General features: G+C 49.5%; 8 protein-coding genes across 8 annotated transcripts; 3 read left to right on the top strand and 5 right to left on the bottom strand.

Annotated features, from left to right (window-relative positions):
- Nucleotides 1-369: 369 nt before the first annotated feature.
- On the bottom strand, nt 370-5,752 carry IAQ61_002452 (uncharacterized protein). The gene is made up of 3 exons (XM_003834303.2): nt 5,495-5,752; nt 2,150-5,433; nt 370-2,100 (listed from the first exon to the last, which is right to left on the bottom strand). Exons 2-3 carry the CDS (start codon nt 4,745-4,747, stop codon nt 1,285-1,287), a joined length of 3,414 nt encoding a protein of 1,137 aa, XP_003834351.2. The 5' UTR covers nt 4,748-5,433; nt 5,495-5,752; the 3' UTR covers nt 370-1,284.
- Nucleotides 5,753-7,624: 1,872 nt separating this feature from the next.
- Nucleotides 7,625-8,461, bottom strand: IAQ61_002451 (uncharacterized protein; the record flags this gene model as incomplete). Its single annotated transcript, XM_066095551.1, has 4 exons — nt 7,625-7,749; nt 7,801-8,065; nt 8,117-8,318; nt 8,370-8,461. 4 exons carry the CDS (start codon nt 8,459-8,461, stop codon nt 7,625-7,627), a joined length of 684 nt encoding a protein of 227 aa, XP_065954387.1.
- Nucleotides 8,462-13,714: 5,253 nt separating this feature from the next.
- IAQ61_002450 (uncharacterized protein) lies at nt 13,715-14,170 on the top strand (the record flags this gene model as incomplete). The annotated part of the gene is made up of 1 exon (XM_003834298.2): nt 13,715-14,170. The coding sequence occupies exon 1, from the start codon at nt 13,751-13,753 to the stop codon at nt 14,168-14,170; it is 420 nt and encodes a 139-aa protein (XP_003834346.1). The 5' UTR covers nt 13,715-13,750.
- A 449-nt stretch (nt 14,171-14,619) lies between these two features.
- On the bottom strand, nt 14,620-16,776 carry IAQ61_002449 (uncharacterized protein; the record flags this gene model as incomplete). Its single annotated transcript, XM_003834297.2, has 2 exons — nt 14,620-16,273; nt 16,354-16,776. 2 exons carry the CDS (start codon nt 16,774-16,776, stop codon nt 14,720-14,722), a joined length of 1,977 nt encoding a protein of 658 aa, XP_003834345.2. The 3' UTR covers nt 14,620-14,719.
- Nucleotides 16,777-17,078: 302 nt separating this feature from the next.
- Nucleotides 17,079-18,708, top strand: IAQ61_002448 (uncharacterized protein; the record flags this gene model as incomplete). Its single annotated transcript, XM_066095550.1, has 3 exons — nt 17,079-17,177; nt 17,232-18,439; nt 18,495-18,708. The coding sequence occupies 3 exons, from the start codon at nt 17,079-17,081 to the stop codon at nt 18,706-18,708; spliced, it is 1,521 nt and encodes a 506-aa protein (XP_065954386.1).
- A 1,029-nt stretch (nt 18,709-19,737) lies between these two features.
- Nucleotides 19,738-19,992, bottom strand: IAQ61_002447 (uncharacterized protein; the record flags this gene model as incomplete). The annotated part of the gene is made up of 1 exon (XM_066095549.1): nt 19,738-19,992. One exon carries the CDS (start codon nt 19,990-19,992, stop codon nt 19,738-19,740), a length of 255 nt encoding a protein of 84 aa, XP_065954385.1.
- A 1,107-nt stretch (nt 19,993-21,099) lies between these two features.
- IAQ61_002446 (uncharacterized protein) lies at nt 21,100-23,480 on the top strand (the record flags this gene model as incomplete). The annotated part of the gene is made up of 4 exons (XM_066095548.1): nt 21,100-21,105; nt 21,237-21,329; nt 21,661-22,449; nt 22,500-23,480. 4 exons carry the CDS (start codon nt 21,100-21,102, stop codon nt 23,478-23,480), a joined length of 1,869 nt encoding a protein of 622 aa, XP_065954384.1.
- A 654-nt stretch (nt 23,481-24,134) lies between these two features.
- IAQ61_002445 (uncharacterized protein) lies at nt 24,135-25,096 on the bottom strand (the record flags this gene model as incomplete). Its single annotated transcript, XM_003834293.1, has 2 exons — nt 24,135-24,719; nt 24,827-25,096. 2 exons carry the CDS (start codon nt 25,094-25,096, stop codon nt 24,135-24,137), a joined length of 855 nt encoding a protein of 284 aa, XP_003834341.1.
- Nucleotides 25,097-25,201: the final 105 nt, after the last annotated feature.

Genomic DNA, 25,201 nt, shown 5'->3' with positions numbered 1-25,201 from the left:
ATAAGCTATACTTAAAGGTAGAATTAGTTTTAAAGTAGTTATAATTAAGCCTAGTAGCTTAATAGGAGATAAGATTAATATTATAGTAGTTAATAAAGTGCTATACTTAATTTTTACTTACTAGATTCCCTATTATTTTAGTTATAAAATTTTAAATAATAGTCTATATAAGAGGTAATCCTTACCTATAAAGCTCTTTAATATACTTTATAAGCTTACTTTCTTATATAGTATTAAGTATTTAACTATTTAGTAGAGTAGTAGTATATACCTACTAAATTTTCTAGTAGTATCTAGATAAGGTTAACTATATATAACTATATTTTTCTACTATTTCTAAGTATATAAAATCTTCTCTAAGAGTTAAGGATTTAATTACTATAAGCGCGTTATTAATAGGTGCTATAGTTGTTAAGAAATTTAGTGTTGAAAATTTAGTGATTTTAGTGTTAGTGGGCGCTCGGTGGGGGTGGGCGCTCGGTGGTGGATCACGTTAGTACCCGATTTTAGGTGTGTGTCTGTTAGATGAAAGATATTCGCGGCCAGACGAGGCAAAAGTTGGAAAGTCTGCCGCTGTCGAGGTGGTGGGGCTATGGACCACAATTCGGTTCGGAAAATAATATACATGTTGTACACAATACAGATAGTGGTGCGTGCGAAAGTGGGATCGGCTTCTACAAATAGAAGGAAATCTAATTCACTGACTCAGTTCACAATTATTGGGGAGCCAAGGACAGTACACGAAAAAATGTATCTGACACAGCTAGCATGCATGTAAAAGAGCGACCCCAGTTCATAATACACAAAGGAGAGTCTTAGTTCCATCGTAATGGTAGATGATCGGGAATAGACATGCTAATTTCCCCGCAACAGTGTTCTGGAGCTTGGGACGTACCCAATGCAATACTAGGAAGTAAAATTTAGGGTATTATGTATAGTTACTAGCGTGGCCAGATTTACTGTGTAGAGAAGACCATGCATTGCCAAGCCTCAGCAATGTTAGTCTGAGGCAATGTCTCTAGTGGCAAGAGAGCTGAATCTGATTTAAGGAGAGAGACCCTCATTAATGATCATCTCGCCACACTAGACTCTTTGCCCCCACCCTTCCTATGAGAGACCACTTCGAAATGGCTGATCGAAGAAACTGGCGCGTGGAGCAACGCACAAGCCGATTTATGCAGTTGAGACAAATCTGAACAATGAGCCGAATAATCTGGCGAAAAGTGTACATGGGTATCATATTCTAACCAACAGTCGTCTCCATAATCATCAACGTCCTAACACCTATGATGCTTTCTGCTCTCTCATACTAGTATCGTCATTGACAACGATCGCAGGCATGACACCCGTCTCGGCGTCGCTTTCCGTGTTTCCCTTCTTGCGCTTGAACATTGCCTTGATCTTGGATGCCCCTTGACAACACCACCTGTATAAGATGACCACGGGTCTTCCCAGCACGGCTGCAATAGCTGCGAACCATTCATCAGGGAAGTACCTGATAGCCATTGCCCATGGAATACAAATGAATCCGGTAACAATAGATATGGCCCATTGCGTACCATCGAGACCTCCAGAGCTGATCTGGAACGCGCGCCCACCGACGAAGATGATCATGACCTGCAATCCGATGATGAGCACGACGATTCCAATAAAAAAAAAGTTGCTCAGAATGCCCTCGAGGACATTAAGCTTATTGTCGAGACGTCTATTGTTGAAGATGTTGAAGATCTGCATCCAGACGAAACTGTTGAATATGACAGTGTCGAGCTCAAGACTCTTGTCCGGGTTGGACATGTCGTAGTTGAGGATGTCACCGCCAGCGAAGTATAGGACGAAGATGACAGTGAGCTTGTAGATGTTTTGGCCAGTTATTTGCTTCCACATTGTGGTCGTAATCAACGGCTTGTCTTTGCCCTGAGGTGGTCGATCGAGAATCTTTTCCGTTGGGGGATCCGTGGCGAGCGCGAGGGCAGCAAACGTGTCCATGATGAGGTTTACCCAGAGGAGCTGCACAGCCTTGAGTGCGGGCTTCATTTCTTCGTCATATATGGCGGTAACGAAAGCGAGCAGGACAGCGGTGATGTTGACGGTAATTTGAAACTACCTCGTTAGCTCGGGAATGAGTGAATCCTAGAATTTTGTCGCTTACCTGCAAGAACTTCTGTACCGCGTCATTGACAGCGCGGCCCCACATGAGAGCCGTGATGATGCTCGCAAAGTTGTCGTCCATAAGAATAATGGAAGATGCTTCCTTCGCGACTTCGGTGCCAGAAATACCCATACTAAAGCCAATGTTTGCCGCCTTCAAAGCTGGTGCGTCGTTGGTACCATCTCCTGTTACAGCGACAATATCGCCGAGAACCTTCAATCGTTGGACAAGGATTCTCTTGTCTTCTGGCGATGACCGCGCAAGAACCTGCAGGCGAGGAAGTATTCTGTCCATTTCATCGTCTGGTAGACGACGAAACTCTGGACCCTCCATCACGACACCACCTTCAGTGTAGATGAGACATTCGGTGGCAATCGCTCGTGCTGTTTGCATGTTGTCACCGGTGACCATTCTTACTGTAACGCCCGCGCGTTGAGCCTTGCGCACAGCATCGGGAACACCAGGACGGACGGGATCTTGGATGCCGACGACACCAATAAAAGTAAGATCCTTGAGCAGTGATCCAAAATCGACACTACCGCCCTCGGTGAGCTCTGCGTTAGCCGGAGGCCATTGGGCCATATCTTGATACAGCATTCCAATGGTTCGAAGCGAGCGGTTCGCATATTGGTTAATAGTGTCGGTGATAGCCTGGCGTCTGGTTTCTGTCATGGGCTCAGTCTCTAGGGTGTCAAAATGGACAAAGGACGAGGCCACTTTGAGCAAGATTTCAGAAGCACCCTTGACAACCAATCGGTACCTTTCGTTTTGGAGCTTGATAACAGCGCCCATGCATTTCATCCCAGAATCAAAGGGGAACATGTGCGCCACTTGCACGCCAGCCCGGGTTTCTGAGAGTGAGACCAATCCAAGGTGCTCTTTTGCGAGTTGTAGTAGTGCAGTCTCGGTTTTTGATCCTACGAATACTGCTTGCCCCTCTTCCTCGCCCTCGAACGCTGTAGAATTGATTGCGACAGATTGAATAAGTAGCTCCTTTGCAGGTGGTGTAACAGTCGAGGCCCAGGAAGAGATGGTCTGGACCTCCTCCGGTTGTGAATCAGCGCGTGCGAAGTGCGTGTTGCCAAAGTTACCAGCCACAACCGTCATTTTGTTGGTGGTCAAAGTGCCAGTCTTGTCTGAGCAAATGGCGGTTGCATTGCCCATAGTCTCACAAGCTCTAAGGACCCGCACAAGGTTGTTCTCCTTCAACATCTTAGTCGTCGCAAAAGCCAAAGCCAATGTCACAGCTAAGGGCAAGCCTTCTGGTACAGCGACGACAATGATGGTCACTGCAACGATAAGAATGTCCATAAAAGCGGAACCCTTCTCTGATGGTGTTCGATGATTGTCGCCAGATAAACCTCCTACAAAACGGAAAAGCAGGATGAAGAAAAGCAAGGTCGCAGCTGATGTACCGAGTTTGGCGATGGCCATCGCGAGCCCACCGAGCTTTTCCTGGAGAGGCGTGGCTTCAACTTCAGCACGGACAGACATCATGATTCGTCCAAAACTGCTGTGAACGCCGACAGAAGTTGCCATATATGTGCCAACACCTTCAAGGACTTTGGCGCCGGAGATGATGAAAGGATCCAGCTTCTTCATGGACTGACCGGATTCAAGCGCTTTCATCACTGCTGCTGCTGGGGTCTTTCGCATAGCATCGGACTCTCCTGTAGCTGAAGACTCGTCGCACCTGACGTCAGAGCCGTCGATGAATATGCCGTCCACAGGAATGACATCTCCGGGTTCCAAGTGTATAACATCTCCAGCAAGAACGTCGTAGACGCTCATCATAATGATCTTTCCTGAGCGAGTGACTTTGATTTCGCGTTGTTCCTTCTTTGCATTAAGCCGAGCAAAGGCTTGTTCCTTCTGCCAATCATTTACTGCCGTAACGAGAACGACAATCACAATAGCGACACAGATGGCGAGACCCTCTACCCAGTCAACTGGGGTTGGGGAACCTGGAGGATGATCCGCTCCGAAAGTTTCGTACAATCCGAGAGCAAGAGAGATAGCGGCGGCCACAGTCAAGACTATCAGGACCGTGTCGTTGTAGGCGTTCCAAACCAAGCGCCACAGGGGAGTGACTTTCTTGGGTGGCAGGGTGTTGCGACCATAGACTCGGATACGATCCTCAAATGGCATGCCGTTGCTTGGTGACCTACTTGATTCCGTCTCTTTCGTCGGCGTCTGGGAGGTCGTTGCTTCTTCGAAACTGACATGACGAGGCGCTATCGATTCATCCACGCTGAGTCCAGAGTGAATGTCCGACTGCAAACCAGTAGCAATGCCCTTGAGACCACCCAAAGCCTGTAAAACGGGAAGCGACTTCGGGTTTAACAGCTTATTCAGCTGGGAAGGCGTGAATGCGAATGGATTGTTGGTGATGGTATTAGCTTCACTACAAAGTTCCTGTCTGACCGCCGCCTCGGTCTCGTCGACTACCGTGGACGCACCGCTGGTCGACGCATTGCTTGGAGATATTGGTGTTGTGAAGGGATTCGAAGTCTGCGAAGTCACGGTTTCCGCTTCGCTCAGGGCGCGTTGCCGGGTATTGATCTGGAGTGTCGGGGGGGCTAGTTTGCCGGCCTCCATGTTGAAAAGCGATAGAAGAGAAATCGCTCAGATGGAAAATCGGAAGGACGGATGAGATGTCCTTGTCAAACGGTTGGAGCAACGCGTAATTGGAGGTTGTAAGCTGGTCTGTGAGAGGGTGCAAAGCGCGCAGACCCAGGGTCCATATACGCGGCACATGGGGGGCTGTGTGCCAGCACAAGAGTCGCATGGCAAAGCCTGCTTCACTCCTTGGTGCGTCATTTTGAATCTGCCTAGAAAGAGGACATGGCCGCCAGAGCGCTTCAGTCAACTCCGCCGCACGGCATCTTCACGGCCTTGTCCGTCTGATACACGGTCACGGCAGACATCACTCGCTGCGATCTGCCAGATTCGACGTTCTAGCCAAGGGACCCGTCGAAGCGCCCTAGAAAAGCTGCCAAGTGAAAAATTTGTATCGGAGTCTTGTTGGCAAAGAGCTGTGATGGGCGAAATGCCCAGGAACAACAAGAGACCGGCGTTGCTTGGACGGGGCAGTGCAAACTCGGGCCCACAGCTGTACCGGTACCGCACCCAATGCTTGCTTCCCATCGACGGCCGGCCAACGGCGGAATCAAAGTCGTAATAGTTTGTGGGATGGAAGGGTATAGAGGCAGAAGTAGAATAGGTAGGTAGGAGGGATGGCGATGTTGCGATAGAGAGAGAGATGGGGGGGAGAGAGAATGTAGCTATGGTTGAGGTAGTGAAGTCAGTCGTCAGTCGTTCAGTCGTTAGTCCGTGCAGGCTAACCGTGCTGGTAGGTGAGTCGACTAGGATGGGCAAGGAATAGCCGTTGCTGATTGGCTACCCCTACGCCCGGCCACAGCTCAGCGCCACAGTCCAGGTGTGGCGCATACCTTTGGCCTAGCGACATGTCACGTGTGGGATAGTACACCGCAGGTACGGTACCTATGTACATGTGCCCCTGAAGCAGCATACCTACATCGAGTACCTACACAGGCCACAAGTGTCAGTCCTCTCTTCCATTGAGTCAATGATGGAAAAAACAGGTACCGGGCGATCATGACTTGCACTACCCAAACGATTCAGCCCTGGCGGGTGCCTTGATTCGCCCCGAATGGACAGCAAGCCCCGCCCATGGCATTGCTTAACGGGGGCAGTGCATAGCAACGACATCTTGAAAGGCTCATGGGGCTTTATTTGCCAGCTGACTGCCCGTTGATTCAGCATCTCAGCTCTGTTGTTCGAGAATCTCAAGTTTGCCCCCATACATACGTCAACCCACCGCCACCTCTCAGGCTAGTATCGTGACCACGTAGAGTGCCCTACGTGGCGCGTCTTGGCTGGGATAGCAATCGTCCCTACCACCAATATGCCTACCGCCACTTCTAGCCGCCACCACCTCTCTCTCTCTCTGCTCGGCCTGCCTGAATCGTAGTGCAATACTCATATTTAGGCAGCCTCCTCGATGGAACTTTGTCAAAACCAAGACCGAAACTGCCTATGACGCGCTGCGAAGGCCAATTACGAGCCACCGGTAGGGTTGTCAGTCATACTGAGACTGTAAATAGCCATGCGAGGTGCCCAGTTGCTCACTGTTGTTGGTGCTACTGACCATCACTACGGTACAAAACCGGTTTACAGTAGCCATATTTATCTAAAGTAGACTAAGAAGTGGTTTAGGTAGAAGAAGTAAACCTAAATAGGGTTTATTATAATATGTATTCCACAAAAGTAAACTACTTTTATTTCTACTTCTATTAATCTACTAGTATTAGTAATAACTAGTTTCCTACTAACTATTTAAGTATTTTACCCCTCCTTTCTTTAATCTTCTTTACCACCTCTATCACCACCTCTACCACCACCTCTATCACCACCTCTACCACCTCCACCACCTCCACTACCTCCACTACCTCCACCACCTCTATCACCACCTCTACCACCTCCACTACCTCCACCACCTCCACTACCTCCACCACCTCTACTACCTCCACCACCTCTACCACTACCTCTACCACCACCTCTACCACCACCTCTATCACCACCTCTATTATCACCACCTCCTATTAGTAAAAATATTATAACTTATTATTATGTTATATATGCGTATAGCGTAAAGCTAATCTTCTCTACCCTTTTTAGTCTTAGTTAGGTATTATAGCTTATTATAGAAATAAAACTACTTTTTATACTTAATTTAAACCCCTACTATAAAAGTAAACTACTACTTTAATAAAAGTAAACTACTACTTTAATAAAAGTAAACTACTACTTTAATAAAAGTAAACTACTACTTTAATAAAAGTAAACTACTACTTTAATAAAAGTAAACTACTACTTTAAACCTATTTATAGGTATACATAAGGGCAGTTTACACCTATATAGTAAACCCCTAGCGTACCATTCTACTATAAACAATTTTGTACCGTAGTGCATACTGATCAAACTAAACAGTGAGCACTACTCGATACAACAGTTGTATCGTAACACATAGGTACTCCTATCGCTCGTTTTATTCAACCTTCTCGCTTCCATAAAAGCAATAAATTTGATTAGACTGGTTATCTTGATACCCTTGTGAGGATGAACCCTTGTCATTCTAGTATCGTGATACCCAAAGAGCTACACTCAATGTCACGACTACTCAGATCCTCAGAGACATTCATCCCCATAGAGCTTGCGTCTAGGCTTTCACGAATAGAACGTTATTGAGTAGAATAAGCCATGACCATCACAGGTGGTTGGAAAAAAATCGTTGAGGAGGTACCAGTATGTTAGGTAAATAGGCTGCAATAGGGGACACAAGATACATGACTGGGCAGTATAGTTGAGAATAAATCATGGAGATATAAGTTGAATCCGTAAATACAATCTAACCTTCCAATTTATCAAAGAAGATCTGCACAAGGTATAGTCTACGTAGGTTTTGCACCTGGGTAGAGGTTCTTTGGACACTCTTTAGTAGTGGGAGGAGGACCAAGGTCACCAGGACATAGTTCGCGTGCTATGTTTCCTAGGTAGTAGCAATGAGACCAAGCTCCTGTATACTTGGTAAGCTTTTATTGGTAGGCATGTATATCAGGTGACTCACCCTCAGCGCCACATTCGCCTGAACCGCAATCTCGGACGAGGGGGACCTTAATTTCGACATTGCCTGCATAACCTGAGTGACAGAGTTTATTGGTACCGTCGGTTAAATCCGAAAACTTCGCACGCCCCTTAATATAGCCAAACCATGGCGTGAATGTGGCTACGCATGGAAAGTTCTCCTCACAGGCTATATTGTAAGCAGTCGCCTTTGCCTCGTTCCAGGTGTACGAGGCGGTAACACTGATGCCGATTAGGTATGTTGGGTTCTAGCAAGTATCAGCATTCCTACTGATCATCAATTATCTTTGACCACTTACGAAGTTATAGCCAGGTGCGACCGATCCTCCAACAGACCATGACCAGCCCCTTGTGAAAGTTTTTGAAATAGTACCACCATTGCAGATGACAGACGACATGACCGTCCGATCTCCCGTAGCATTGGTGAAGTCGGCATCTTCTAATTCCCAGACTCGGTGAGTTTTACCCTTACATATATCGTAATCGCGCTTTTCTAAAGGACTGAGAAATGTGAGTCAATAGTCAACTCTGTGCTAAGAATGACAGACGTACTCGGGGGCCCTTCCAGTCAACTTCTTGTAGATATCCGCAGGTATATCAATGCCCTCTGGTGGAAGATCAAAAATTTCACCGCCGTCATCCATCTTGATAGTCTTGTAATTTTTTAACCCTGGAATTTCGACAGTTCGGACCTGGACAGGAGAACTAGGGTCTTGCAAGGAGGGAACATCGAAATCTCCCCCAACTGGAGAAGCGTAGCTACTTCCTGCCAAGGTCAATAAAGTAAGAAGAATATTGGAGATGTGCATTCTGAAGGGAGTAGTGGGATAATGGTGCAATTTCATCTGAGAATCGAGATCGCTTTATATACTGCCAAAGCTCGCGACACCTTCATTGGTAAATACCACCTTTAAAGCCACTAGCTGATCGTACTAAGGATTCTCCACCTTGACAGTCCTGTAGCACGTTCCTCGACCAGACTTGACCCGCTAGAGGGTGGATCATGCCCAATCGATAGTAGTCACACACTCGCGCGACATGCTTCATGCATGGTATCGCTGGATCCTATTTTGTGACTGAGCACAAACATTGTTCAGGATGTTCCCACGGGGGAAGAGGTCAGTGCAACCTCTGGGGGGGATTTCATCGGTGTCATTTTAACTATCAATAATAAACAGGGGGTATCGTGGCAAGAAGGTACACGAAATATTGGCAGCGAAAGCTCTTACTACTAAGTATGAGTGATTTTAGTGCTCCTGAGATAACATGGTTCGTTTCAGCTACCCTACGTGCTTGTTTCTTTATGCTGATTGGCGTTGAGGTTTATAATGTTGTACCAACTTTCTACTTGTCTACATATGTTAGGCATCTAACCGTACATTATGCTCACAAGACTACCATAAGCTCTTGTAACGCTGCCATCTTGTCAATCTTAATCTGTACGACTGAAAATTGGTGAGTGTTGGTTATTGCTGCTAGAGTAGTCGGGCCGAACCTTTTGAGCCACTGGCATGACTTGCATGAGTATTGATAAGCCGGATATAGACGAGGTTTTTTGGGGCATAAGCAGAAAGAGATAAGGATCATCCCATTGATTGAACTGTGGAGGTGGATCTAAGCAGTGGGGTTACTACACCATAGGTATATTGTTTTCCCCGCAGAGGTACGTAACCATTGCTCTATAGCATTTAAACATGTGGCAAACCTCATTCGCTGGACTACTCTCAGATAACGGGGTGAAGATGAAACTTAGGAAACGTTTGAATTGATTAAAGGAGATTCCACGTGTAGAGTTTAGGTAGTGCATCATCCTTGCAAAATGGGGGTGCCAAGCATCAAGCTGCCCAGCAGTTGGGTACCGGTAAACTACGTAACACTATTTATATCTACTACCCTAGCGAATTCCAGCATAAATTAAAATACCTCATCCTAACCACTTCAAACTACAATACTCATTCTTATATCATACCTTACCACTAGCGCCGTCGAAAAGACGAGATATGAATGATCCACACAAACCCCACACAAAGGCTTGCATACTATGCTGCACGCGCAAAGTTGTACTGCTAAATTGTGGCCATTTAAATAATAGCATAATACCCACATTCTGTTTGTTTTTTTTGCTGGCGCTAGAGCCACCTTTCGCATCGGTGATCTTGTTGTGATGCATCTTTCTCCAAAGCAGCCAGTTTTATTCTAAATAAAGATATGCTCGTGCGACACCTCATGCCTACCGCCGGTAGTCTCACATTGACTAACGAGCATCCCATGACACCACTATGTAATGTCCGTAATAACAGATGTGGGGTTTAGCAGGAGTGGTCAAAGCATCTAAGTACTGTGGGTAAGGCAAAATTTCCTTAAATGTAATTGTCTTAGCTTACCCCACACCGATGTTGGCTCCCTGGACCGTGAGTACGGTACCGGTAGGTATGCCATGATTCCGAGCTTGACTCATGAACACTCCTAATACCTACGATCCTTGCACATGGGCCTCATCATGGAATTACCTGATATAGGTGACCTGCATTGATTGCGGAGGTCTGCATGTAAGATTATGGTATTTTCCTTTCCCCACACTGGGGTTGGGCGCCGGGGCGTGGGGGGCACTCGCATCTCATCTTGACTGAGTAGGTAGTGGGTCTTGCGTCATGACATAGGTAAGCGGATGTTCGCATGTACTAACATTATCTTCCTTTTCCGAACGTTACTAAACCTGTCCAACTAGTTATGCAATATTTCTATCATTTTGCAAGATTACACGAGTGGTAGTATTATGGCAACTCTGCCGCTAACAATAGGTTCTTAGACTCAAGCAGCGTATCTATGAGTAACATAGTTCGTAGATATGGTCTTGGTACGAGGGACTATGTTACGTATGTGACGAACAGCCTCAGTTGGCAACTTGACGGCATATTGCGCAGAGCCCATAGTCTCGTTCACAGAACGATAGTATATTTCTGTCGTCATCACGTCTTAAGCATCTCTAATGGTCCGCTCCGGAATCTATTTTACCCATGGCCAGGAATACAGCTTCAACAGGAAAACTATACAGACGCAATGTGCCTCTTATCCGCTCTCACATCGCACCTACTTTCAAGAGGTATGCATCAAGAGTAATGATAACACACAGAATTGAAAACTCTAGCAACAATAGATTTCGATTTCTTTTTCCCTATCAAAGTACAATTGGCAAGCCACTTCGGTCCTAGCAAAGTTGATATTCTTGCTAAGAGAGCCACAGCCCCTTCCAACTAATTGCTCACCCCCATGTCATATTTGTCGCCGGGTTTCGTTCATGTGTCGCATTTGACTGTTTTTCCTGAGAGTCGTCTCATAGGTGATTCCTCATTGTATACCAGGTGGGTATGGTTCAGTTTGGGGACGTCGGTTCCAAGCCACTCTTTGTAACGCCAGAACCCGACTTCGCAGTAGCACCGTGGCTGTGGATGGTTGCAAGGGTCGCAGTTGGTATGTGCTGCTATAGTGCCACCAAGACGAACCATATTCTTCAAGCTGTATTCGTTGTATTCGAACGCAAGATCTCTGCAATAGTTCAGATATTTGGGGGCGCTGGTTTCGCAAGCTGTTTCGTTTGCCCTGGAGGCATAGCCAATTCCATACTGAGTGCAGGACCAGGCAAGTCCAGATAAATGAGCGAAGAAAAAGATCTGGGCAAGGAATTTCATGATGAAGGTGGAATCTGAGTAATTGGTCTGATGCTGAAGTATTGAGATAGGTGTATGTTGAGTTCTTCCTATATATACTGGAGGGTTGTATAAGTCATGACTCGCAACAAAAACCATTGCATGTCTATGCGGTATCGTTTATAGCCTTCTTCGTGCATGGTTTCCTCTCGGTCTCGTGCACAATCAACATGTGCAAGTGTTGCGACACCAAAAGTAGGTACCATCCGATAGCCTACTCTAGCGTAGTTTCATGTAATGACGCACTAACAAGGCTATCCTTAGATCGTTCCATTTCAAGATAGCTGGCTCTGTGGGGGGTGGGGTGCATACAATCAGGCCGGTACCGGTAGAATCCCTGCTACTGTAGCTCATAGGTACCGGTGTCTACCGTAGTTTCATGCCGAAATGGATTGCGCATATATTGTTAATTGTTTTTCACACTAGTACCTGTATAACACGAATACCGGTAATGAACGTTCGAGGTGGTTCTAGGTGAAAATGACTACTATCAAATGCATATCGCAGTATCAACCACGACGGACTCCTTGTATTCATGACTTCCAGGAAAGAAAAATGGGACAAACTTTTTCAAGCAATAGGGCGCGCACCGACATAGAATCATGAACATGCAAGTTGCCAACTAAGAGCGTCACTACGAACAACGGGTTTACCTCTGGGCGCAAGTCACCTCAAATTCATGTCCACTCTTAACATGCCTCTCATTTCAATTTCCTATTCTAACAGCTACAAAAGAGGTGTATGGAGTGCCCGCAGCTTTTTCTTAACGACAGACAGTAAATTTACCATCTATTTAATCCAAAAAAGTTGTTTGCATTCCTCCTCTGTCAATCGACGCAAAGAACTGACGCGTGACAGCGGAGTCGAATGTTTAGTCACACTTGACATTGCCTTCTATGTTCTACCCATGATCAGTACGATGTTAATGAAGATATCCTGAGCGAGTACCTACAAGGTCGACCCAGCCGCGTTGGCCATTGTTCTTGTCAACATAGTCCCAACCATTTGTCAATTTTGGTCGTCGATCGATTGGGGGCTCGTGCATCCATTCTCTGAACCGCCATGCCGTGATGGTACAACTACAAGAAGTTGTGTTTGCTCCCTGACAATCTTGGCAAGCGGGCGTATACTCGATAGTGGAACCATAGACTCTCCCAATACTTTCACCATACTTGCGCAGTTCCGTTGTTATATTGAGGCATTGTTTCTCAATGAGTTCGTAATCTTCCGCGCAAGGCTTCGCTTTTATGAACTCAATTCTCTTTTGACGGCAGGCGTCAATGGCTGGAAGATAGGTGACCAAAAAAAGAGTCAACATTGAAATGAAAGCCTTCATGATGATGATGATGGTGGTGGTAATGATGATGAATCGTCAACGAAGGTATAATAGCTGTACAAGTCAAGAGTTGATATAAAAGCACGGGTGAAGGAAAGAATTCAATGCGGTACTTGTGTTATAGATATACCTGAACACTCAAGACTTGACAAAAAATAATCATAGATATTTGGTAAGCTAGAAGCCTTCACAAGGGGCCTGTTCCCTAGGCATGACGCATGACCGGCAAGGGTAGTTGAGAATCATGGTACTGCTACCGGTACCTTCTATGCCCTGTACAGACCCCGCTTGACATTCCTAACAGTACGCACAGTATGTTTGTGCAGGCTTAGACTGCGCACAGACTAGATACGTATACTGGTAAAACACTGGCGTAGCATCCGATTTATTAAAGGCCCGTTTAAACTAAAAAAGCTGCAGAAATACCGTGCGCCGGACTTTCGCACAACCTACTAACCCCTCTAAATAGTCACATAGCACGATTCAGGAGGCCATTTTGCTGCAGTGTATGGATCAAGTGGAAAGATAACATGCCGTGCGTGGACGAAAGGCTTTTGGCACTCGGTATCTACCCTGTACCGGTATGACCCCGGATGATCAAGAATGAGCTCGAGCCACGACTATAATAGAACACCACTATTACGATGTGTACATTGAAACATAATACAGCAATATCTTGGCGGGAGATTTAGTTTCCTTGGTGAAGATGGACGTATCCCTTGTAGCTTTTCACGCAAGGTAACTTAAGCGACATCTTCAAACCTGAACAGTCAAACAAAGCCTATATAAAGCCTGCGATGAAAGCAGATGACTACCCATCAATCTCACAACGAATTCCATCTACAAAACTTTGATTCTTCTACATAAACGAGACTATCCTCTCCGCCATCATGCGTCAATCATTGCTTACGCTGTGGCTTACCACAATCTTCATTCTATTTGCACCTGGTCTTGCCTGCAAGAAAAGATATTTCCGGTACACGAACTCGTGGAGAAATTGCAACGAGGGGAGGGCAGACTTCCTCAAGGAGCGACTCAAGGAGGATTGCGAAGTCAATATGACACAAACCTATCTCCAGCACAACAGTCGAGTCAACGGCGCCCTTGGTGCAGAAATCAGCGGCGAATTAGAGCGAACATATTCTCCGCCTGATGTTGAGTCCTGTATTACCTACCGGTGCACAATCACTGCCTGGCGATTCCGCGAATGGCAAAACAATGATTTCGATGATAAAGGCAAAATCCTATTCAATACAACTTCATGGAGATACGAGAGTACATGGTATTCTCCTGATACAAATAAATGCTAGGAATCGAAAGGTATGATATTTGAGTTGCTTGTCCCTATTTGTCTATAGATTTAACACATGATCTAGGGTGGTACATGCATGCTTGCTGTCTGCCTATGCGGGGTTAGTGGGGGCTGTCGGTGGGTGTGGGGGTTAGTGTGGGGGCTAGTGGATTCAGCCGGTGGCAAGGTCTAGGAATCAATTCGTTCAATCTCTATTCAGACGCGCACTCCTATATGCCTTTGGATCGTATCGGACCACTTTCGGACGTTCCTACCTACCTGCGTCGTTACAAGTGAAAGCCTTTGCTTAGAAGTATTTGAAAGATATATAGGCTTAGAATACAGGAAAATATATAGGCTAAAATAGATGTTCAGCTTATAAAGATTACCGATGTAATAGTATACTAACTGTAGAGTTATAGTAGCAATATAGTAGGCTAGCTTAGGAAGTAATTGCCTATGATAAATAGGATTAATTAACTATAGAGTAACTTCAGATCTAGCCTTTCCTCGATTAATAAGACTATAAGACTCTAACATCTTCAAGATAATGCATGTAATTGCTCTACTACACGAGAAACGTAGAAACAGGGTTGGTATTAGGCATGTTTATAATCCAATTCTCCCAGAAGCGAAGCCCATCAATGCCCTGTTCACGACAAAGTGCGCCCGCTTCTTCAGCCATCTCGAGTTCTTCTGTAGCGACGCCAACACTCCAACCAAATCTTTCTGCAGTCTCTTGCGCTGTGACCCCTCTCCCGAAGCTTTTCCAGTCCCATGTTGCATCTTCATTGAGCAGGTCTTCATGAAACCCCTTGAGCCAGCATAACAAACTAGCGATTGTCTTCTCGTCGGTTCGATCGCGACCCTGCACTACCAGTAGACCACTCTTGAACTTTCGAAGACGGACAGGTAGTTTCAAGCTATCCCACATACAGGCGGCCTTTTCAAAATCTGCAGGGCTGACTAATTCGACACCTCCTCTTGCGCGGTTGAACACAGCCCAAAGGTCGACGAGTGTCATGATCCCTCCCTCTTTTTTCAATACTCCACGTGTATCGTCGGTAAGCCACTCAGCCAGATTCCTTGAGAGTTCCGATATGTAAAGCGACTCCGATCCTGACCCTGATCCAAGCATATCTTTCGTAGTTACAAGTCCAAGTGCAGATGCAGATTGGGATGCAAGTGCATTAGCCTCCGAATTGCCATTGGTTCCCAGATTTGCTTGAGATGCGAACTGCTCCGCCAATGCAATAATCTCTTTTGCAGAGGTCATGAGGGCTTCGAGATCCTCGAAGGCGCCGCCAATCATGGCCTCGTTGTTCTGTCTCTGCTCCAGTCCTCTCCGCTCCAGGCCTGCTATGCCCACAACTCGAGGTTGTTCGACTTCTACTGATGTTTTGCCAGACCTGGACGAGTTGCGGTCGTCGGAGAAGCCAGAGGAAGGTCGAGGCTTCGGGATAGGCGGCGCGCTTTGAAGAAGCCACTTGCGTTGCACCAGAGCATTTTTCAGACGCTCAAAAAATATCTTTTCTCCACCACCGCGAAAGGAGAGCTTTATGCACTGGGCCGTTTCGGACTGCACGGGTGATGTCAAGACTGGGCCAGGCGATGGCGGTCTTGCAGGATCCTGGACAAGACCAAGCCGCTTGTCTATTGCGGTTGTCAAGGAGGCACCACATATTTCGCAATGCGACAATGAAGGATGGTTCTGGAATGTGCATCTAGGACATGAGAGGGTTGCACCCCCAGGATTTGAAGAAGCCGGAGCATCATTCGTATGGTCCTTTGGGAGTGGACCTGGCGCAGATCTATTGGACATAGCCGCTATCGCTGCCTTTACAACATGCACTGTTGGCGGGTTGATGCCGCAGGCTAGACATGGCGGTATGGGTGTTCGAGAAGCTAAGGCAGGGTCGAAATTGACAGGGACCGGGTTAGAGAAGGAGCAGATAGGGCACACCCATGTGGCACTGGTTGGAGGAGGTGCTGGTGCAGGGCTACTGTGCCGTGGAGGGGTCGTGGAGGAAAGACCGTGGGGGGATGTAGAGACGCCACGGCTGAGCTGCTTCAAAGGTTTCGGGAAGAGGGTGATTTTAGCCGAGGATTTGAGGAAGCCAGCCTGTCCAAGAGTCAGTCATGGTTGGCATTGCCTGTCTTGCCAGTACCGCTACGAGCAGGCGACGTTTCGACGGGGCGTACATAGAATTCTGGCTTCTCGACATCCTTCAAGAGGATGGCGACCGAGTTCTTGCGCGGCTCATTGTGGTCGACGTAGCACACGCGGTGCGAGGTCAGGTATGCCTGGCCATTTTGATAGTGCGGTATCTTGAGCTTGCTATGGTTGGAGCCTTCAGTAAGCAATTCGATAGGTAGGCCAAGTCGCATGCGCATACCCCTCGTACAGCCCAACGGCGTCTTGGACAAACAGCAACGTCTCCTCCGGCAAGAGCGACGGGCGCAGTGCGGTAGTGAGGTCAAGCTGGTGTAGGAACATTCAGACCATGTGCAAGTGAATTCGTCGTCGTCGTCGTCGTCGTCGGTCGTCGTAGTGTCAGGGCCGTTTCTTGCATTCCTCCCTGACCCGAGGCCGATGTCTTGGACGCACATGCGGCACCGGGCCATCGTCATATGCCGTCAACGGACTAGCGCGCTTCGGGACTAGCTCAGCGCCAAGGCAGTCGGACAGCCCCGTCCGTTGCCCGCCTCATTTGTTCTGGCGTCCAAATCCATCCACTCTCCCTCTCCCACCCTGTCCCTCTCTCCTCTTCACACCGCACAACCGCGATTTGGACCTTTAGATTTCCAGCCCCGCTCGCGTACACACACCAGTGCCTAGACGCTTCTCCCTGTTACCCATCTCGCGTAGAACATACTCACCTCCTAGTCATCTTCAGCTTGTCAGTGCTTGTTGGCCAAAACTGGTCATGTCTCTGCCCACCACCACCGTCGCGTGGTCGCGGCCCTTGCAGCCTGCCTACAACACAGTCGCCCCTCGGACCTCTTTGCAACCCGTACCTGCTTCAGTAGGGCTCAGTCACTACCCCAGGCATCAACGCCAGGCTGACACATCATCGCAGTCAGAGACGGGTAACGGGGCAACCAAGGGGAAAAAGGTCGAGTGGCCGCCGGCTGTGCGCGAGTACGTTCGCCGTGCCTTCGATCCTGCCAACGCCATACCTGGCATCTCTAGCGCAGAGATGCAGGCAAAGCTCAAAGACACGATCAGCTACTATGCTGAACGAAATGCACACGATGAAGTTCACTGGCCATCATATCCTCTCCCCCAAGAACTGCTTCGCGAGGAGCGAAGACATGCTGCGCTTGCCACTGCATCTGCTAATGGCTTTGCCAATGGATCCCACCCTGCGTTTTCACATGACCCATCCGGACAAGCTAACCCCACTACACCGTCGTCTAAGAAGCGCAAGTCTCAAGGTGCGGACGAGCTGCAGGCGCAGCAGGCACAGGCTTCTGTTCCTCCATGGCGTAAAACTAACCTAGAATCTCGTATGACTTATGCCGACGGTCCCAGCGAAAAGCGCCAGAAGAAGACTGTTCTTCCAGACGCCACCAGTAAGTTCGATCAGGCCGAGCTGGAGAAACGACGCCAGCGCTTCAATCTCGGAAATGGCAGCCGTAAATCTTCTCCGCCATGGGGTTCCAAGGGCGATGATGAGATGCCAAGTGGGCCAGTCATTGGCACGAACCAGAGTCTTGAAAAGAGCTACTTTCGTTTGACTGCGCCACCGAAAGCCGAGACTGTTCGGCCTCTCCATGTGCTTGAAAAGACTCTGGCCATGCTCACGAGGAAGTGGAAAGCGGAGAAGAATTACAACTACATTTGCAACCAATTCAAGTCTCTCCGCCAGGATCTCACGGTCCAGCACATCAAGAACGCCTTTACAGTCAAAGTGTACGAGATCCATGCGCGGATATCCTTGGAGAAGGGCGACCTGGGTGAGTATAACCAGTGCCAGACGCAACTCAAGGCGCTGTATGCGCAGCAGCTGGGAGGAAATCCAGCCGAGTTCAAGGCGTATCGCATTCTCTATTTTGTTTACACGTGCAACAAGACCGACATGAACGACATGTTGGCAGAATTAACCGACGCAGACAAATCCCATGAATGGATCAAACATGCTCTAGACGTTCGTTCTTCCCTTGCGCTTGGCAACTACCATAAGTTCTTTAGACTCTATCTCGAAGCCCAGAACATGGGCGGCTATCTCATGGACATGTTTATCGAGCGTGAACGCCTCAATGCCCTTGCTAATATCTGTAGAGGGTACGTCCGGCCATCCATTTCCCATCTCCTCCACGCTGGCGCTAACCGGATGCAGGTATTCCAATGTAGCTCTTCGTTTCCTCACTGACGAACTTGGGTTCGAAAGCGATGAGACGTGCCGTGAGTTCATCGAATGCCATGGTGCCCAAAACATCATCGAACAAAAAGACGGCAACCCAGCTCGCGTCAAGGTCCGAGAGGCGGCGTCTCACTTCGAAAGTCTTCGTGCTGCAGCCTTCAGCAAAGTAGATATCAAGGGCCAGATATGAGCCCCTTTGTGACACGGCGACGCGTTGTTGTATTGTCACAATTGATTGTAGCTTCCCCCGCCTTGGATCTTTTCAGATGTGAGCTAGTATTTGATGCGATGCGAACACGTCGGCATGACACACTTCGCCAGGCGCCGTTTCGTGCAGCGGGATGACAGGATTCGGCATTTGGCTGTCCCGATTGATGGCCTGACATACAAAGGACGGGCGCTTTCGGTTGGATGATGTGAAGTTTCTAGTCAGTATAGGCACATGAAACGTTGCAGGTGTCATTCTGATGGACTCGATTACGTGTTTTCTCTAGTTTTGCGGTGAATCAGCAAGACATGTGAGAGTTTGGATACAAGCTTGGTTATCAGTGGATCATCTGGAGACAAGAGGAGACGAAAGAAAGTGGTGGTTTGTGGTTGATGGTGAGATGGTACAGTGGCGAGCATGAGGGCAGGACAGAGGCGAGGGTTGTGCAAACCGAGGTCGCAGCGGGTCGAATGCGAGGTACTGGTTCGACTGGACGAGAGTTGGAGATTGAAGTTGGAGCGACGATGCAAGATCTGTGGGGTTGGCGGTTCATTGTCTGGACGCCGACTGGTACTCTTTCAAGCAGAATAAATTCTTTGTTGTGAGGCGCAGTGGTCTGGGGCTACTTGAAGGTGTGGTGCAAGGAGAGTGTAGGGCTGTGATTGGCTTTGCTATGCCCGCTTTTTGGACTACATGGCATTGAGGATTCCAAGGGCAATGGATGGGGTCAGCAAAAGGGCTACAGGGTACAGGTGCAAAAGTGCATGGAAGACGGAGGGGGGCTTCCAAGCCGTGGCCATGAAGTGGTCGAGTGTGTTTTGGGTCAAGTTGAATTTACTACTACCACTACTACTTCTACTACTAGTATTCTTAGTATCAGTATGATTCTTATATTATTGTTCATGTGTGCGGCATTGGTAGGCAGGTAGGTGAGTAGTTGTAGAGGGTGTGTGTACAGGGGAGGTAGGTAGAGTAGAGTAGGTATAATGCCCTAGCATACCTGTGAGCTAGCTAGGTTGTAGGTGAGTTGTGAGTTTGTTTGTCGTTTGTAGCCAGCATCTCCCATGGCTTGTACCCATGTTCAATGTTGGCTCTGGTTCTTTTTGCCCAAGTCTGGTCTGTGTGATTGGCTGCAAAGGGCAAAAGGCATAATGGGTGGCGTTGATGGGTCGTCGGTTGGGGTGGGATGATGGGGTCGACCGTGGACCGTGGGCGTTGCAGCCGCGCCGACGAGGTGGCTGTGGCATCGTTGGCTAGAGTATGCATGTGTTTTGCGCGTTTCTTTCTTTCCCACAACAGCCGTGCAGAACATGGGGTAGAGCAGAGCACATTCCTAGCTGGACGCCGACGCCCGTCTGCCCCGTCTCGTCACACAATCCAACCCACACAAGGAATTCGCGGCAAGACAAAGGAGTGGCGGCCGCGGGGTCGCCATTCGCCGCCGCCGCCTTGCGCTCTGGGGCCATTGGGACACTGCACTGGGGGCAGATGACGAGTCTACGAGTCGGATCTCATCCAGGGCAGAGGGAACCTGGAGAGAAAAAGGACGGAGGAGAGGCCGTCCAGGGTTGGGGAAACAGCAGGCCAAGACTTGTTGTGTGATGCCATATAGGTAGATGGAAAGAGGGTACGGCACCAGCCTACCTACGCTACCATGGAAGCCACCTACGCTGACGCTGAGCATGACGGGTGGTGGTAGTATGGAGTAGTAAGGTATTGTAGTCAGTTGGGTAGGAAGGATGATGACGGGGTATTGTCCAAGATACGAATGAATACCTACAGGGCTGCCTTACTCTACTCTACGTAGCCAAGCTACTCTCTCTCTCTCTCTCTCTCTTGTCTCTCTGTCTCTCTTTTTCTCCTCTTTCTATTCCTCCTCCCTCCCTCTCTCTCACTCACACACACACACACACACACACACTCTCTCTCTCTCTCTCTCTCTCTTTCTCTCTCTCTCTCTCTCTCTCACTCTCTCTCTCTCTTTCCCATCCACCATACATAACCTCTACCTCTACCTACCTTGCTTCACGCCCACCCGCCTACCCGCCCAACGCCAACTGCCCCAAGCGCACGCCCCAGAAGCTTCGTTGGATAAGCCGGCGCATCCATCCAGCCAGCCAACAGCGCATCAGCAGCCCGCGGCGACCAAAGACAGCCTCCCCGCACACGCACCCCAATCTCTCGGTGCCATCGAAGCTGCTGCCCTTCCACCACCGAAGATCAGCAACTTGAGGGGGCCCGACATAGTCTTCCTCCCCCCAATCTCACCTCACATTTTCCTCCTCACCAAACAAGAACGACGACGCCCTGCGCGCGCCCTCACCTTTCCCCCCTCTCCATTGTCGCCGTTGCTCGCCCTGCCAGACGTCCACGATGAAGGTGAGCGGCCGCCCTTTGCGTTTGCCTTTGTGTTTGCGTTTGCCTCTGCGTTTGCCTTGCCGTTTGCCGCCTGCAGCCCCCGCGCCCGCGCCTCGAGTCACGTCCGCGCATGTGCTAATGCTGGTGCCCAGTTCCGCAGGTCCATGAAGGGGGAGAAGGACAGCCGGCCACACCACATCTCCATACCGCCCAAAGATCTGATTGCGATACAGCCGCCGAAGAAGGTGCGTCAACTACCCACCCACATATATACACACACCCACACACACACATATATACACACAATCCCTTTCCATGTACATACACCCGTCGTGCTGATTGCCACGGCGAAGCGACAAGGAGGCGCGCGATGACTCCGTCTGCGCCTGCTCGCTCCTCGACCTTCGCTCGTCGCTCGTCTCCCATCGCCTCGTCGTCTGTCATCGTCTGTCGTCGTCCGTCTGGCACGGGCAGCCGTTGCAAATCACTGCTGGCTGCCCCTCCTGCCCCGGCAACCCACTTCCCGAGCGGGACTGCCTGAGCGTCGAGCTAACAACGCTGCCCGTGTTTGTGCAGGTCATAAAAGCCCTCTACGACTACAAGGCCCCCGACGACAGCCCTGACTCCGGCTACCTCAGCTTCTCCCAGGGCGATTTTCTGCACGTCGTCGGCCGCGAAAACGACAGCGACTGGTACGAGGCCTGCAATCCCTTGCACGGCACCCGCGGCCTTGTCCCCGTCTCCTACTTTGAGGGCGTAGGCAAGACAGTGCGCGACAGCGGCGGCTCAGCACCTCCGCGCTCCTCGAGTCCACAACCCCCGCAGCCGCCTCAACCGTCGCAACAACACCAATACCAACAGCAGCAGCCGCACGACTCGGGCTACCAAGAGCGCATCGCCAGCCCCAACAACCCCGCCGGAGAAATGACGTCGCCCTCAATGCGCCTGTCGCGCTCCGGCAAGACAGGTGCCATGGTCTACGGCATAGTCATGTACGACTTCAAGGCAGAGCGCCCTGATGAGCTCGAGGCCAAGGAAGGCGAGGCCATCATTGTCATTGCGCAGTCGAACCCAGAGTGGTTCGTTGCCAAACCAATCACCCGCCTTGGCGGTCCTGGTCTCATCCCCGTCTCCTTCATCGAGATTCGCGACATGACCACTGGCCAGGCCGTCGGCAACACACAAGCAGCAGTCACTGCTGCGGGCGTGCCCAAGGTCGAGGAATGGAAGAAGATGGCGGCAGATTACAAGAATGGCAGCATCCCACTCGGCAAGCTGGAAACAAACTCTGGTCAGTCTCTCCAGGCAGGCATGGAGCGCATGAGCATCAAGAGTCAAAATGGCGGGCATGCCAAGGCTGCATCGGTGAGTCCCATTGCCCCATCGCTGACCTAAACCTGCTTACAGCCGACCAGGTATCCCACTCGCGCAACACCTCCCTGGCTCAAGCTCCCCCACGAGGCCAATACCGCAATTCCGGCAATCTACTCGCGCCCGTCAAAGCCACGGTACCACGGTACTGCTTCGCCGACGACATCTTTTGGTTCATCATTGAGTGCCAGATGGAGGACGGCCGACACTGGGAATTGCAGCGTCTGTATCAGGACTTTTACGACCTACAAATCCAACTCATTGCAAACTATCCCGTCGAAGCTGGCACAAGCGGCTCCAGCGAACGAACGCTTCCCTTCATGCCTGGTCCAGTCACATACGTCACAGACAACATCTCGAATGGGCGACGCGCCAACCTCGACGAATACATCAAGAACCTCCTCCGTCTGGGCCCGCACATCACCAACGGCCCCCTTGTCAAGGGCTTCTTCGCCCCTCGCCAAGGCGACTATGAAATCGACCCCGACGTCATAGCTGCTGAAGAATACCGCAACAGCCAACAATCGCACCCATCCTCTGAAGGCTCACAGGGCACCAGTCGTCAGTCTTCGGCCGACCAGCTCCAGGCGACCACACCTGTGACCACCTACTCTACCGGCTCGACCTCTGCCTCGCATCAACGCGGCCAGTCTACAGCCTCTCAAGCCTACAGCACCTCGTTGAATCCTCCACCCATGAACCACGCCCACAGCTCTGCATCCACGGCCACTAGTGCGACCAACACGGGCACTTCCTCGGCACTCAAGATCAAAGTATGGTTTGAGGAAGACAATTGCGTGGTGATCCGGATGCCCCTATCCCTCAAGTTCGCAGACTTGTATAAGAAACTAGTGGAAAGGCGCAAGATGGAACGTCCCGGCGAAGAGGAAGAGGAGCTCACTGTCGAGTATAGGGATGAGCAGGAAGGATACTTTTATCCCATTGCAGATGATGAGGATCTGGCGATTGCGGTAGAGAGGAATCCAAAGCTGACGTTGAGTGTCACTACTCGGCGGGATCAGTAAGTATCTCCTTTCTTCCTTTAAAACTACTTGTTCTTGTTCTTCCTTCTTCCTTCTTCTTTCTCTTCATACATGGCATGTTTTTTTCCCATTTGGTTTCAGGTGGTGCGAAATTCATTACATGCGCTTCATCGATTTTCTTTTTGGGCGTTTTCGAGGGGAAAAGGCAATTGGGGTGGCAGAGCTTGTTCTCCGGAGCGGAGAGAAATTCTATATCCAGGCGTTTTAGGAGGAGGTGGTTGATTATGAGGAGCAGTGAGGCTTGTTTGTGTAATCTGTTCACTTGACTCGATGGAAAGGTTGTTTGGTTTTGGGGGGGGACCTCATGGGATCTGACGGCTATACAATGGAATTGATCGGCGGATGGGCGGATGGATGCTTATTTGGTTGGCTAGGAGGCGCTGGGGGCTAGGATGGGAGGAAGGAGATCAGGAGAAGGGACCATGTTAGGAAGTAGGCAGTATTACCGGGCTTTCACCCTGTTCCAATATATATATGTGTGTGTGTCTATGTGTCTGTATCTATCTCTGTGGACAAGATAATCATGACTAAGAAGATCATTCACATTGTCCATTTATCCCCAATTTGGATGATTTTGTTTTCAAAGAATCCACAAAAGATTTGCTCGCTTTTTGATACACAGACAGCCCAGATCCCTCAACTCCTTTCCTGCAAATTCCTCATCCCCCACCCCCGAACCTTCATATTGACCACGCCACCCACCCCAAACGCGGGTACAATCCTCCCCACCCTCGCAAGCGCACTCTTCCCCCAATCCCTCAGCACACGCGCCACCCTGTCCCCCGCACTCACCTGCGGCCTGTTATACAAGTCCAGCCCCAAGAGGTGCAGCGGCGTCGAAAACAGCTGCACGGCAGCCGGGGTAACGAATTGTGCCGCACTAGGCGCAGTGATCCAATTCCGCTGGATTTCAGCGCCCATGGCATCGGAGAAGTGCGGGGCGAGACGGGGCGGCAGGTTGAAAGAGGCAAAGATGGTGAGGGCGTCGCGGATGGTGAAGAGGGCGAAAGTGGGGAGGGGGACGGGCCGGACGGGCGTGTTTGCGGCGGCGAAGAGTTTGGTGAATTGGGCGTCTTTGAAGAGGCAGAGGGAGAGATTTGCGGTGCTTGTGGCGAGGAATTTGGAGGTTCCGGATGTGGTTGTATCAAGGGGGGTCGAGTTTAGGGTGGTGGAGATTGTGTCAGTTGTGTTTGCGGTCATGTAGGTCCCGAAGTAGAGGGTCTGGAGATTTGAGTGGGTTTTTTGTTAGTGGGGAAGAGTACTATAGATAGAGAGGGGCAGATGAAGAGAGATGGAGAGGTTATAGTTGTAAAGGTAGGACAACGTACAAAAACCAACAGGAACGGTCTGCTCCCGACAAACTTCAGCGGTCTCCTCAGCATCTCCGCAGCACTCTTTTGCAGACTGCCGCCTAGTGTGTTTGCACCACTCGCATTCTGCATGATACCCTTGTCTATCATCGTAATGACCGGTGCTACGAGAACGCCGGCCGCACCTGCAGCCATGGCATCGACGCCAACTCTCAGCCCAAGTTTATGGGTGTTGTACTTGGGTTGCAATTTGGGTGACGGGGGTAGTACTTCTTTTGGTAGATCCATTGTGGGTGTTTATGGGAGTCGCAAGGAACAGTTCTTATGTCGTTGTCTTGCTATCGAGCCAGTGTTTGAGATTGGTCGAAGGGTTTGAGTGGGATGGGATTGGAT

This window comes from Plenodomus lingam, assembly GCF_022343315.1.
Source record: "Plenodomus lingam strain CAN1 chromosome Unknown contig_14, whole genome shotgun sequence".
In the NCBI taxonomy this organism is placed as follows: domain Eukaryota; kingdom Fungi; phylum Ascomycota; class Dothideomycetes; order Pleosporales; family Leptosphaeriaceae; genus Plenodomus; species Plenodomus lingam.
Note: the sequence above shows the minus strand (reverse complement) of the source record. Positions and strands in the feature narration are given on the sequence as shown.